The sequence below is a fragment of the Camarhynchus parvulus genome, unplaced genomic scaffold, assembly GCF_901933205.1.
Source record: "Camarhynchus parvulus unplaced genomic scaffold, STF_HiC, whole genome shotgun sequence".
Classification (NCBI taxonomy): Eukaryota; Metazoa; Chordata; class Aves; order Passeriformes; family Thraupidae; genus Camarhynchus; species Camarhynchus parvulus.
Genome location: NW_022148347.1, coordinates 61,881 through 75,277, shown reverse-complemented (window position 1 = coordinate 75,277; position 13,397 = coordinate 61,881). Strand labels below are relative to the sequence as shown.

Sequence of the window (13,397 nt, the reverse complement as noted above, 5' to 3'; positions counted from 1 at the left end):
TTCCGCCCGAACTGCGGTCCCGCTCCTGTGCGGACCAATCAGAGCCCGCCTGGTGCGTCACGTGGTTCCGCTGCACCGATCACAACTTCCGGTGGCGGCGGCAGGGACCGGGCAGGACCCTCCCGGTGCCCGCCATGGCCCTGATCGCTTTCCGCCGCGCCCGGGAGCCCGCGGGCCGCTGGAAGGACGGGCGGCTGCAACCGGAGCCGCCGCCGCCGCCGCCGCCCGAGGCCTCCGCGGCCTCCGCCGATCCCGGGGCGGCCGCGCGGAGCTTCTACGAGAGTTTGTTCACCGAGAGCGGCGGCGCGGAGCCCGCCCGGGAGCCGCCCAGGTGGGTGCGACCCCCGTTAATTAATCAATTAATTAATAATTCGGTAATCAATTAGTAGTTAATAATTAGTAATTGACGGTTTTCTCCCGTAGCCCCGCCCACTTCTGCCGCAGCTGCGGGGCCTCGTTCCGTGACCCCCCCGCCCGGCACCGCCGCTCCACCGCGCACCTGCTGGGCCTGGCCGCGGCCCGCGGTTCGGGTCCCGGTTCCGTTCCCGGTCCCGGTTCCGGTTCCGGTGCCTGCTCCGGGCCCGGGTACCGGCTGCTGCTGCGCGCGGGCTGGGCCGGGGGCGGGCTGGGCCCGGCGGGGCGGGGGCGGCTCCTCCCGGTGCCCACGGAGCTCAAACGGGACCGGGCCGGGCTGGGCTGGGCGCGGGGCCCGAACCGGAACCGGAACCGGGCGCGGATCTCGCACTTCGGGCCCGGAGACACCGCGGCCGTGGCGGGGCCGGAGCGGGACCGGGAGCAGAACCGGGAGCAGAACCGGGCCCGGTTCGGTTCCGAGGCGGCGCAGCGGGGATGGGAGATCCGGGTGAGGCGGGAGTGGGAGCGGGAGGAGGCACCGGAGAGCCCCCTGAGGCACCTGAGAGCACCGGGACCCCCCCGGGACCCCGGGACCCCCGGGACCCCCTGAATTCCCGTGAGACCCCCCCGGGCCGCCGGGACCCCCAGAGTGCCTCTAGAACCTTCCCGAACCCCCCGAGCCCCCCGAGCCCCCCTCAGAAACTCGGGGCGCTGCGATTTCCCCGGGGGGGTTGGGGGCGGAAGTGCCGCGTTTGGGCCCCCCGGGCGGTTTTTGGGCCCCCCCGGGCGGTTTTGGGGCCCCCCCGGGCGGTTTTTGGGCCCCCCGGGCGGTTTTTGGGCCCCCCGGGCGGTTTTTGGGCCCCCCCGGGCGGTTTCCGGTTCCCCCGGATTTTCGGGGCCCCCCTGGGACCGTTTGGGGCCCCCGGATTTTCGGGTCCCCCGGGACCGTTTTGTTCCCCCCGATTTTTGGGTCCCCCCCCCAGGGCGGTTTTGGTACCCACCCCACATTTTGGGCCCCCCCGGATTTTCTGGGCCCCTCCAGGAGAATTTTTGCCCCCCCCCTCCAAATTTTTGGGTTCTTCCAGGGCAATTTTCGCCCCCCAGTGCAGTTTTGGGGCCCCCCCAATGCAGTTTTGGGGTTTCCCCCTTTGGGATTTTTTTTTGCCGTTTTTTTTTGGGGGCGGTTCCGCTTTTTGGGCCCCCCCCGCCCCCACAATGGGAAAACCCGGTGAGGGGCGGGGTCTAATTATCATAATTACCGTAATGACCATAATTAACAACCTGAGCCGTTAATTAGGCGCTGGCTCATTAATTAGGGGAGGGGGAGCGCTCATTAATTGGGGGGGGCGGCTGTGGAGTTTGGGGGGAGAGCGAAGGGGCCCCCCAAGGCCCCGCCCCCCTCCCCCGGTGTTTCCGGTTCCCGTTTCCGGTGCCGGCGGTTCCGGGGCCGCCCCGTGCGGGGGCCGGGGGGGCCATAAAGGCTCCGGGGGGGCCCGGGCCGGGCAGAGCCGCCATGGCCGCGCCCCCCCCGCCGCCCCCCCGGGCCCGCCGCGCTCCCGGGGCCGCTCCCGGTGTCCCCCGTGCCGCTGCCGGTGCTCCCGGTATCCCCCGTGCCGTTCCCGGTGTCCCGGGGATGGCGCTGGCGCTGCTGCTGCTGCTGCTGCCCGCGGGGGCCTCGCGGCTGCCAACGCAGGTAGGGACCCCCGTGTGTCACCTGTGTCCCCCGTGTGTCCCCCGTGTGTCCCCCGTGTGTCCCCCGTGTGTCACCTGTGTGCTATGGACCCCCCCGTGTGTCACCTGTGTGTGGACCCCCATGTGTCACCTGTGTCACCTGTGTGTGCTTTGTGTGTCACCTGTGTGTGTCACTTGTGTGTGACCTGAGTGCTATGGACCCCCCCGTGTGTCACCTGTGTCACCCGTGTGTGCTTTGTGTGTCCCCCGTGTGTCACCTGTGTGTGTCACCTGTGTCACCTGTGTCCCCTGTGTGTGCTCTATGTGTCACCTGTGTCCCCTTGGTGTCACCTTCTGTGTCACCCCTTGTCCCATGGACCCCCCCATGTCCCCCCTTTGCCCCCCCTGACCCCTCTGTGTCCCCCCAGGGCCTCCCAGAGATGGCGCCCCCAGCACTGCCCGGTGAGTGACCCCCCGTGACCCCCCTCGTGACCCCCCGTGACCCCCCGTGACCCCCCCATATCCCAACCCCCCCTCTGTCCCCAGGGCCCCCCCCGCAGGTGACCCGAGGGGACAAACCGGGCCCCTCCGTAGCCGGGGGCCGGCGCAGGTGAGCGGGGGGGACAAACCGGGGGCCACGTCTGGGGATGAACTGGGAGGGACTGGGAAAGGGTTAAAGGGGGATTTGGGGTCACTGGTTTGGGGTTGGGGGTTACTGGTTTGTACTGGGGGGCACTGGGATCAAACTGGGAGGGACTGGGAAAGGGTTAAAGGGGGATAGGGGTTACTGGTTTATACTGGTTTGGGGTTGGGGGTGGTTTGGGGGGGGGGGGGGGGGGTTAAAGGGGTTTGGGGGGAGGTTTTATGGACTGGGAGACTGGGAAAGGGTTAAAGGGATTTGGGTACTGGTTTGGGGTTGGGGGTTACTGGTTTGTACTGGGAGGGACTGGGAAAGGGTTAAAGAGGGATTTGGGATTACTGGTTTGTACTGGTTTGGGGTTTGGAGTTACTGGTTTGTATGGGTGTACTGGGGGGGTCAAACTGGGAGGACTGGGAAAGGGTTAAAGAGGGAGTTGGGGTTACTGGTTTGTACTGGGGGGCACTGGGAGGGACTGGGGGGAACTGGGCGGGACTGGGAAAGGGTTAAAGGGGATTTGGGGTCACTGGTTTGGGGTTACTGGTTTATACTGGGGGGGACTGGGAGGAACTGGGGGGACTGGGAAAGGGTTAAAGGGGGATTGGGGTTACTGGTTTATACTGGTTTGGGGTTGGGGGTTACTGGTTTGTATTGGGAGGGCACTGGGAGGGACTGGGAAGGGTTAAAGGGGGGTGGGGGTCACTGGTTTATACTGGGAGGGACTGGGAGGAACTGGGAAAGGGTTAAAGAGGGATTTGGGGTCACTGGTTTGCACTGGTTTGGGGTTGGGGGTTACTGGTTTATACTGGGAGGGACTGGGGATCCCAACTGTGGGAGGCGGGGATTTTTTGGGGGGATTTTTTGGGATTTCGGGCATTTTTGGCCCTTTCTGGGCATTTTTGGCCCTTTCTGGGCATTTTCCGTGTCCCGGTTCCCGTCGCTCCCGCCCACGCCGCCCGGGGCAGATTTTGGGGATTTTTTGGGGGCGTTCCTGCGGTTTTTGGTGTATTTTTGGAACCCTAGTTCTGGTATTTTAACCCAATTTCCTCCTCCCCAGCCGCCTCGGGGCCGTGCCCGGGGCTTCCCTGGCGTAGGAGGCAGAGATTTGGGGGATTTTTGGGTATTTTTGGGTATTTTTGGGTATTTTTGGGTATTTTTGGGTATTTTTGGATATTTTTGGTATTTTAACCCAATTTCTCCTCTCCAGCCTCCTCTTGGCCGTCCCCGGGGGCTCCCTGCAGTGCGGGCGGGGATTTTGGGGCAACTTTCTGTGCATTTTGGGGCAGTTTTTTGATGATTTCTGTGCATTTTGGGGCAGTTTTTTGATGATTTCTGTGGATTTTTGGGGCAGTTTTTTTGATGATTTCTGTGGATTTTGGGGGCAGTTTTTTGGGGCTTTCTGTGGATTTTTGAATAATTTTCGCTATATTTTTAGATTTTTTTTGTATTTTAACCACATTTTCCCTTCCCCAGCCTCCTCGTGGCCATCCCCCCGCGGCTCCCCGCGCTGGCAGGCGGGGATCTTGGGGCAGTTTTTATATATTTTTGTATATTTATTTCTATATTAACCCATTTTCCCCTCCGCAGCCTCCCCGTGGCCGTCCCCCCGCGGCTCCCCGCGCTGGCAGGCGGGGATTTTGGGGCTATTTCTGTGGATTTTTGGGGCAGTTTTTGTACATTTTTGTATATTTTTGTACATTTTTGTATATTTATTTCTATATTAACCCACATTTTCCCTTCCCCAGCCTCCCCGTGGCCGTCGCCCCGCGGCTCCCCGAGCTGCCAGGCGGGGATTTTGGGGCAGTTTTTGTACATTTTTGTATATTTTTGTACATTTTTGTATATTTATTTCTATATTAACCCACATTTTCCCCTCCGCAGCCTCCCCGTGGCCGTCGCCCCGCGGCTCCCCGCGCTGGCAGGCGGCCGTGGCGCCGGCGCTGGTGCGGAACGGGGTCCGGCTGCGCGGGAACCGCCTGGTGGTGCCGCGGGACGGGCTCTACTTCGTGTACGCCTCGGCCGCCTTCGCGGGCGGGCGCTGCGGGCGCGGGGGCGCCCCCGGCGGCCGCTGCGCCTGGCGGTGTCGCGGCTGTCGCGCGAGTACCCGCGGGACGTGCCGCTGCTGCGCGCCGCGCGCTCCGTGTGCCCCGCGGGCGCGCTCGGGGGGCTCTGGGCAGAGACCCTGTACCAGGGCGCCGTGTTCCAGCTGCGCCGCGGAGACCGCCTGGCCGCCACCGCCTCGGCCGGCCGCTTCCTGGACCTGCACGGCGCCGGGCAGGCCTATTTCGGGGTGCTGGGCGTCGATTAGGGGCGTGGGGGGGGGATTTGGGGTTGGAGGGGCTCCAGGTGATCTGGAGGCTTCGGGGAATTGGGGGGCTCTGAGAGCTCTGGGGGTCTCAGGGACTCGGGGGTCTTGGGGAGCTCTGGGGGTCTTGGGGAGCTCTGGGGGTCTTGGGGAGCTCTGGGGGCTGCAGGAGCTTTGGGGGTTCTGGGGTCTCAGGGGGCTCTGAGAGCTCTGGGGGTCTCAGGGACTCAGGGGTCTTGGGGAGCTCTGGGGGTCTTGGGGAGCTCTGGGGGCTGCAGGGTCTTGGGGGTTCTCAGGGGGCTCCAGGAGTTCTGGAGGCTTCGGGGTCTTGGGGGTCTCAGGGGGTTCTGGGTCTTGGGGGTCTCAGGAGGGTCTGGGAGCTCTGAGGGTCTCAGGGGCCAGGAGTTCTGGAGGCTTCGGGGTCTTGGGGGTCTCAGGAGTGGGGGTCTTGGGGGTCTCGGGGGTCTCAGGGCTCGGGTCACGGCTGGAATCAGCACCAGCAGCATCAACTGAGACAGACGAACGCGCTGCGAAAAGCTAAAAGTTTATTTATTGTACTATTTATAGAGTTTTTTACAGGTGACTTTTGTACGTTTGCATCGGGTTTTTTATAGAGTTTTATATATTTATGGCAAATCTCGCGGCGGAAAAGCCCCGGGTGCGGGGCGGGGCCGGTAATTTATTCAGTGCCTGTGTAATTTATAACGGAAAGTCCCAATAAAAGCGGAAATTGGGCAAAAAGTCGAACCCGGGCGGGTTTTGTACGGGGAATCTCCCTGGCCGCGGGGGAAACCCGGAGCGCGGGCGGTCCCCGGTGTTCCCCGGTCCCTCCCAGTGTCCCCAGTTCCCTCCCATTCGCTCCCAGTTCCCTCCCAGTGTCCCCAGTTCCCTCCCATTCGCTCCCAGTTCCCTCCCAATGTCCCCAGTTCCCCCGTAGGTGGGCGTGGCTCCCGTTTCCACGGCAACGAGCGCCGCCACTCCTCCCGTCCGCCAGGGGGCGCCGCAGCGCCGCCGCCAAATGACGTCACCTCCAGGACCGCTCCACTCCGCGGGGAGGGCGCGCTCCCCCCCCCTTCCTCCGCCCGGCATTGGTCTCGCCCGCGCGGCTCCCTCAGCCAATGGCGGCGCGTCCCCGCGGCGGCCCCGCCCCACCCTGCGCGCGGCGCGGCCCGAGGCGCGCGCGGCGCATGCGCGGAGGCCCCGCGGCCCTGTGTCCGAGGGAGGGAGGGGGGGGCAGCGGAATCCGCCGCCATCCGGCGCCCGCCCGCCCCGCCCGCCGCCCCCGAGCGCGGAGCCGCCGCCGCGGAGCCCGCCCGGGGCGGACAGGTGGGTACGGGAACCGGGGGAGGGCGCGGCGATCCCCCCGTAACGCCCCCCCCCTTCCCTTCCCTCAGCGCAGGCCCGGCCGCCATCTTGGAACGGCGAGGCCCCCTCACGCCGGGGCCCATCCCCCACCGCCGGTACCGGGAGGGGGCGGGGCCGGGGGTCCCGGTAAGGGGGGGGCGGGGTTTAGGGGGTGTGTGTGAGGATGGGGGGCGGTTCCGTGAGCCCCCCCGGTGTTCTGAGGGGAGGAGGGGGCGGCCTGCGGCCTGTCCCGGTGTCCCGGTGTGACCCCCCCCATTCCCGGTGTGTCCCCGCAGGTCCCCGTGCGGCCGATGCGGCGCCATGAGCGATCGGGCTGCGCGGGGCCGGCGCTACAACTGCCTGAGCCTCAGTGAGAGCTACCGGGGGCGGCCGCTCGAGCCCCCCCGCGCCGCCGGTAACCGGGACGGGCCGCGGGGGGGCGGGGGGGTCACGGAGGGAGGAGGCGGGCCCAAAACGGGGGAGGGGCGTGGGGGCTTCAAAATGGGACCCCCGGTTTTGGGGGGGTTATGAGGTCAGGGAATGGGGAGGGGTCCCCAAAATGTGACCCTAGTGGTTTTGGGGGCGTTGTGGGGTCCCCAGAATGGGGGGGTCCTTGGGGGGCTCGGGACCCCTCACGGGCTCATTTGGGGGGCTGGGCGGGGGTCCTGGGGGGGCAGCTCGGGGGTGTGTGTGTGGGGGGGTCACCTGGACCCTGTGCCCCCCCCCCATGGGCTGCAGGGCCTGGGCAGGGTCTGGGGGTCTCACTGGGGCTCGGGGGTGGTTTGGGGGTCTCAGGGGCGGTTTGGGGGTCACTGAGGGGTCTCGGGGGTCACTGAGGGGTCCCGCCCCCAGGCGCCCCCCGCCATGGGCTGCAGAGCCTGGGCAAGGTGCCCACCCGGCGCATGCCCCCCCCCGCGCACCTGCCGAGCCTGAAGGCCGAGAACAAAGGCAACGACCCCAACGTGGCCCTGGTGCCCCGAGACGGCTCGGGATGGGCCAGCCGCAGCGACCCCCCCGACCCCCGCAGGTGAGACCCCTCCCCAGGGCCGGGGGGGCACAGGGACCCCCCGACCCCCGCAGGTGAGACCCCTCCCCAGGGCCGGGGGGGCACAGGGACCCCCCGACCCCCGCAGGTGAGACCCCTCCCCAGGGGCCGGGGGTGGGCAGAGTGACCCCCATTGCTGGGGAGGGGGCTTCAGGTGGGCAGAGTGACCCCCATTGGTGGGGAGTGGGCCCAGGGACACCCCCCCTGACTCTTTTTGGTGGGGAGGGGGCACAGTGACCCCCATGGGTGGGGAGGGGGCTTGGATGGGCACAGGGACCCCCCCCTGACCCCCATTACTGGGGAGGGGTCCCGAGGGCCCACAGTAACCCCGAGACCCCCCAGCCCTTCTTGGGGGGGGTACTTGAGTCCTTGGTGGGGAAGGGGTCTCAACTCTGGGGGGTTTTTGGGGAGGGGTCTCCCCCTGACCCCCCGCTTTGCCCCCTCCCCCCCCCAGTTCCGAGCCCTCCGCCCCTCCCCCGCCGCAGTCGCCGTCACCGCCGGATTCGCAGCCGCCTGCGGGGACCCCGGGGACCCCCGAGGTGAGACCCCCCAAATTCCCCCCCGTGACCCCCGCTAATGGGGAGGGGTCCCGAGGGTGCGCCCCGCGGGACTTCGGAGCGCCCCGGTGACCCCCAGCCCTGCACAAGGGGGGCGCTCTGGGGGTCCGGGGGGGTTCCCGACCCTCCCCCCGCGCTGACCCCTCCCCACATTGTCCCCCCAGAACCCCCCCCGCCGCCAAGCGCGGCAAAGTCCTGGGCGCAGGCCAGCGGTTCCCCCGCCGATGGTGAGAGACCCCCGAGACCCCCAAATCCCCCCGGGCACTGGGGGCTCCCCGACCCCTCCCACTGGGGTTTGGGGAGCCCCCTGCCCCCCTTACCCGGCGTTTGGGGAGCCCCCTGCCCCCCTTACCCGGGGTTTGGGGAGCCCCCTGCCCCTTCCCATCGGGTTTGGGGCTCCCCTTGCCCCCTCCCCCGGGGTTTTTGGGGGTGCCCTGCCCCCCCGTGACCCCGCTGACCCCTCCCCGTTTTTGGGGTCCCCCCCAGGTGCCAGAGCGCCCCCCCTCCCGGGCCGGTTCTCACGGGAGGAGTTCCCCAGTTTGGGGGCGGCCGCCGAGCGGGGGAGGGGCGGCCGAGAGCGGGGGGGCGCTGCCGACGCGTCGGGTGGGCGCGCACCGAGCCCCCGCCCCCAGGGTGAGTGAGACCCCTCCTCAAAACAACCCTGAGACCCCCAAAACCTGCCCCTGATACCCCGCACCGAGCCCCCGCCCCCAGGGTGAGTGAGACCCCTCCTCAAAACAACCCTAAAACCTCCAAAAAACCCCCGAGCCCCCCCAGACCCCTCTGTGACCCCCCAGACTCTTAACCCCCCAGACACCCCCAGCCCCCGGTTTAACCCCTCGTTGCCCCGGTTTAACCCTTTGTTGCCCCCCCAGTTTAACCCCTCATTGCCCCAATTTAACCCCTCGTTGCCCCCCGTTTAACCCCTCATTGCCCCCCATTTAACCCCTTGTTGCCCCCCGGTTTAACCCCTCGTTGCCCCCCATTTAACCCCTCGTTGCCCCAATTTAACCCCTCATGCCCCGGTTTACCTCCCCCCCGTTTAACCCCTCATTTAACCCCTCCCCCCATTTAACCCCTTGTTGCCCCCCAGTTTAACCCCTCGTTGCCCCCCATTTAACCCCTCGTTGCCCCAATTTAACCCCTCATTGCCCCCCGGTTTAACCCCTCGTTGCCCCCCAGTTTAACCCCTCGTTGCCCCCCATTTAACCCCTCGTTGCCCCCTCCCCAGGTGGCAGCTGGCGGGAGGGGCGCGGGGCCGAGGAGCCGCCGGCCGAGGGGGGGGGAGGAGGAGCCCCCCCCGGGCCCCCCCATTTCCCCCCGTACCGGGGGGTGATGCCGCCCTTTGTGAGTACCGGGACCCCCTCCCCAAAATAAAAACTCTCCCTAAAAATCCCCCTCCCCAAAATTCCCCTTCCCAAAAAAACCCCCTCCCCAAAAAAACCCCCTCCCCAAAATCCCTGGGGGGGCTCAGCCCCAGCCTGGGGAGGGGTCTCTGGCTGATTTTGGGGTGTCCCCCCAGATGTACCCCCCGTACCTGCCCTTCCCGCCGCCCTACGGGCCCTTCCGCGGCCCCGACGCACAGAGGTGAGTGAGGGGGGGTCCCCGAACGCCCCCCGAGACCCCAAATGTCCCCCAAATACCCCCCTGAGACCCCAAATGCCCCCCGAGACCCCCAAACCTCGTTTCCCTCCAATTCCCCTTTATGGGGTCCCCAAACCCTTCAGGGTGACCCCAAACCCCCAAATCCCCCTCCCCACTTCTCCTCAGTCCCACCAAGGGGACCCCAGACCCAAATCCCCCTCCCCACTTTGATCCCCGTGACTGAGGTGACCCCAAGTCCCCCCAAAGCCCCCAGTTCCCCCTTTCTGGGGACCCCAGACCCAAATCCCCAATTCCCGTTTCCTGGGTTCCCCCCTCCCCATTTCCCCCCTCACCCCGGGCGGGTTTCTCGGGGTCCCCGCAGGTTCCCACGGCCGGGGGGTCCCCGGGGGGCTGCGGGCCCCCCTCGGGGGGGGTCTCCCCCGTCGCGCCCCCGTGCTGCGCCAGGACGAGCTCCGGGAGTTCGATGAGCTGGACCAGGAGAACGACGAGGGCTGGGCAGGTCCGGGGGTCCTGGGGGTCCTGGGGGGTCCTGAAGGGACTTGGGAGGCGTCTGGGGGGATTTGGGGGGTTCCAGAGGGGATTTGGGGGGGTTTGGGGGGGTCCTGAAGAGACTTGGAGGCGTCTGGGGCGATTTGGGAGGGGTCTGGGGGGATTTGGGGCTTTGGGGGGATTTGGGGGTCTCTGGGGACCCCCACCCACATTTCCCCAGGAGCCCACGAGGAGGTGGATTACAGCGAGAAGCTCAAATTCAGCGACGAAGAGGACGGGCGGGATGAAGACGAGGATGATGAGGGGTGAGACCCCTCCCCAAATGGGGCAGCCCCCTCCCCAGATTCCCCCCAAACCCCCCCATAACCCCCCTGTGTCCCCCCAGGAAGGAGAACGAGCCCCCGGCCCCGCCCAAAGCCGAGGCTCCGCCCCCCCCGAAGGAGGAGCCGCCCCTCCCCAAAGCGCCCCCGGAGGGGCCCAAGGAGGCTCCGCCCACCCCGGCCCCGCCCATGCGCGGGCCCCGCCCCCACCGCCGCCCCCGCCCAACCGCGGCAGCTGGGCCACGCCCAACGAGCTTCCGGTGAGTGGGACACAGGTGGGACACAGGTGTGTACAGGTGTGTACAGGTGTGTGCAGGTGTGATATGGGTGTGACACAGGTGTGTACAGGTGTGATACAGGTGTGTGCTGGGCCACGCCCAATGAGCTTCCGGTGAGTGGGACACAGGTGGGACACAGGTGTGACACAGGTGTGTACAGGTGTGACACAGGTGTGTACAGGTGTGTGCAGGTGTGTACAGGTATGACACAGGTGTGACACAGGTGTGACACAGGTGTGTGCAGGTGTGTGCAGGTGTGTGCAGGTGTGACACAGGTGTGACACAGGTGTGACACAGGTGTGTACAGGTGTGACACAGGTGTGTACAGGTGTGTGCAGGTGTGTACAGGTATGACACAGGTGGGACACAGGTGGGACACAGGTGTGTACAGGTGTGACACAGGTGTGCACAGGTGTGTACAGGTGTGTGCAGGTGTGTACAGGTATGACACAGGTGTGACACAGGTGTGACACAGGTGTGTACAGGTGTGACACAGGTGTGTACAGGTGTGTGCAGGTGTGTACAGGTATGACACAGGTGTGACACAGGTGTGTACAGGTGTGTGCAGGTGTGTACAGGTATGACACAGGTGTGACACAGGTGTGTACAGGTGTGTGCAGGTGTGTGCTGGGCCATGCCCAACGAGCTTCCAGTGAGTGGGACACAGGTGGGACACAGGTGTGATATGGGTGTGACACAGGTGTGTACAGGTGTGATACAGGTGTGACACAGGTGTGTACAGTGTGATACAGGTGTATACAGGTGTGTGCAGGTGTGTACAGTGTGTGCAGGTGTGTACAGGTGTGTGCTGGGCCACGCCCAACGAGCTTCCAGTGAGTGGGACACAGGTGCAGTACAGGTGTGCACACGTGTGGCACAGGTGTGATGCAGGTGTGGTACAGGTGTGGTGTGGTATGGGTGTGGTACGGGTGTGTACAGGTGTGTTACGGGTGTGTACAGGTGTGGTATAGGTGTGGTATGGGTGTGGTATGGGTGTGTACAGGTGTGGTAGCGGTATGTACAGGTTTAATACAGGTGTGATACAGGTGTGGTACAGGAGAGATACAGGTGTGTATATGTGTGCTATGGGTGTGGTACAGGTGTGTATAGGCATGATACAGCTGTATGCAGGTACTCTCAGGTGTGACCCAGGCGTATCCAGGTACATTCATGTGCACCACAGGTGTGTCCTACAGGTGTATGGAGGTGTCTCACAGGTGCGGCCCGGTGTGTCTAGGTGTATCCCAGGTGTACCATAGGTGTCTCACAGGTGTCACACAGGTGTATCACAGGTGTACTCCAGCGCCGCCGCCGGCAGAGGAGGAAAAAATGCGGGAAAGGAGGGGGGAGGAGGGGGGGGGGCGGGTGTATCTTACTAGGTGTCACACCAGGTGTGTCACACAGGTGTATCCCAGGTGTGTCACAGGTGTGTCACAGGTGCTGTATCTCACCTTTAGGATGAAGATGAAGCCTGGCGGCGGGGGGGGGGGGGGGGGGGGGGGGCTGTCGCGGGCGGGCGTTAGCTGTATCTAGGGTCACACAGTAGTAGCTGGCTTGCGTAGGTAGGTGGTGTAGGTCAGGTGTCACACAGGTGTAGGTTTTTAGCTGTAAGGTGTCACAGGTGTACCGAGGTGTATCACAGGTGTCACACAGCAGTTCACAGGTGTATCCCAGGTGTACCCAGGTGTGTCACAGGTGTATCCCAGGTGTGTCACAGGTGCTGTATCTCACCTGCAGGAGAGGGCGGGGGCGGCTGGCGGCAGAGCTGCGCGACAGCTGTGGGTGTGTGGTTGCACAGTGGTGTCCAGGTGCTGTATCTACTGCAGGTCGTCACACGTAGCTGTGAAGTTCACAGGTGTCAGCACAGGTGTATCACAGGCGTGTCACCAGGTGTGTCACAGGTGCTGTATCTCACCTTTAGGATGAAGATGAAGCCTGGCGGCGGCGGCGGCGGCAGAGCTGCGCCGAGCTGTCGCGAGGCGTGGTAGCGCTGGCGCCGCCGCGAGGCCGAGGAGCCGCATGGCCGAGCAGCGCCGGGCGCCTGCGCCGAGAAGCTCAAGCGCCTGGACGGCAGTTCGGGGCGCCCCCAGCGCCGCCCCGGGACCCCGCCCGGCACCGGGACCCCCGCCGGGACCCGCCCAGGGGAGGAGCCAGCGGGCCGCCCCTCCCCGCCCGAGGCCGCCCCGGAGCCCGGGAGGAGAAGCAGGCGGCGGGGGAGGGGCAGGTGGGGAATGGGGAAGGGGTCCGGGGGGTCTGGGAGGGTCCGGGAGGGTTTGGGTGGTCGGAAGGGTCTGGGGGGTTTGGGGAGGGGGTCTGGGGGGTTTGGGGAGGGGTCTGGGGAATTTGGGGAGGGGTGTGGGGGGCTTTGGGGGAGGGGTCTGGGGGGCTTTGGGTCGGTCTGGGGCGATTTGGGGAGGGGTCTGGTTGGGTTTGGGTGGTTCCGGGTATTGGGGCTGGGGGTTTGTGGGGGTTTGGGGGGTCTGGGCAATTTGGGGGGTCTCGGGGCCATTGGGGAGGGTCTGGGTGTTCCTGGGGTTTGGGGGTTTGGGGGGTCTCGCTAAAGACCCCACAGTAGGTGGGGCGGTTGGGTCTGGGATTCTGGGGGAGGGGCCTGACCCCCCTCCGCTTTTGAGCTTCCCACAGTGGGCCTGGGGGTTTGTGGTGCGGAGGCGGCCGGCGGCCATGACAAATTTGGGGGGGGGTCTCAGGATGCCCTTCAGGAGATTCCGGGTGCTCCCCCTGTACCGAAATTGCGGGAATGGCGGCCCCGGTTCCAGACCCGCAGCAGGTGG

At 65.8% G+C, this 13,397-nt stretch overlaps 3 protein-coding genes across 3 annotated transcripts in view; all 3 read left to right on the top strand.

Moving 5' to 3' along the window:
* Nucleotides 1–74: 74 nt before the first annotated feature.
* Nucleotides 75–964, top strand: GPANK1 (G-patch domain and ankyrin repeats 1). Its single transcript, XM_030970315.1, has 2 exons — nucleotides 75–331; nucleotides 424–964. Exons 1-2 carry the CDS (start codon nucleotides 135–137, stop codon nucleotides 962–964), a joined length of 738 nt encoding a protein of 245 aa, XP_030826175.1. The 5' UTR covers nucleotides 75–134.
* A 1,925-nt stretch (nucleotides 965–2,889) lies between these two features.
* Nucleotides 2,890–4,970, top strand: LOC115916585 (tumor necrosis factor-like). The gene is given in 3 exon segments (XM_030970314.1): nucleotides 2,890–2,947; nucleotides 4,544–4,725; nucleotides 4,728–4,970. Coding segments are annotated over 3 exon segments (483 nt in total).
* Nucleotides 4,971–6,237: 1,267 nt separating this feature from the next.
* LOC115916584 (protein PRRC2A-like) overlaps nucleotides 6,238–13,397 on the top strand; it is a 15,579-nt gene continuing 8,419 nt past the window's right edge. The window contains 15 exon segments of the mRNA XM_030970312.1: nucleotides 6,238–6,293; nucleotides 6,608–6,726; nucleotides 7,164–7,338; nucleotides 7,680–7,713; nucleotides 7,811–7,895; nucleotides 8,078–8,140; nucleotides 8,400–8,546; nucleotides 9,145–9,260; nucleotides 9,436–9,500; nucleotides 9,880–9,948; nucleotides 9,950–10,017; nucleotides 10,228–10,312; nucleotides 10,393–10,587; nucleotides 12,063–12,123; nucleotides 12,527–12,829. Coding sequence (XP_030826172.1) covers nucleotides 6,633–6,726; nucleotides 7,164–7,338; nucleotides 7,680–7,713; nucleotides 7,811–7,895; nucleotides 8,078–8,140; nucleotides 8,400–8,546; nucleotides 9,145–9,260; nucleotides 9,436–9,500; nucleotides 9,880–9,948; nucleotides 9,950–10,017; nucleotides 10,228–10,312; nucleotides 10,393–10,587; nucleotides 12,063–12,123; nucleotides 12,527–12,829 — 1,560 coding nt within the window. The 5' untranslated portion in view covers nucleotides 6,238–6,293; nucleotides 6,608–6,632.

Coding starts and splice junctions, on each gene's coding strand:
- GPANK1 (XM_030970315.1), top strand. CDS start 135: ATGGCCCTGATCGCTTTCCGCCGCGCCCGGGAGCCCGCGGGCCGCTGG. Junction 332..423: donor CCCGCCCGGGAGCCGCCCAG/GTGGGTGCGACC, acceptor TTTCTCCCGTAG/CCCCGCCCACTTCTGCCGCA.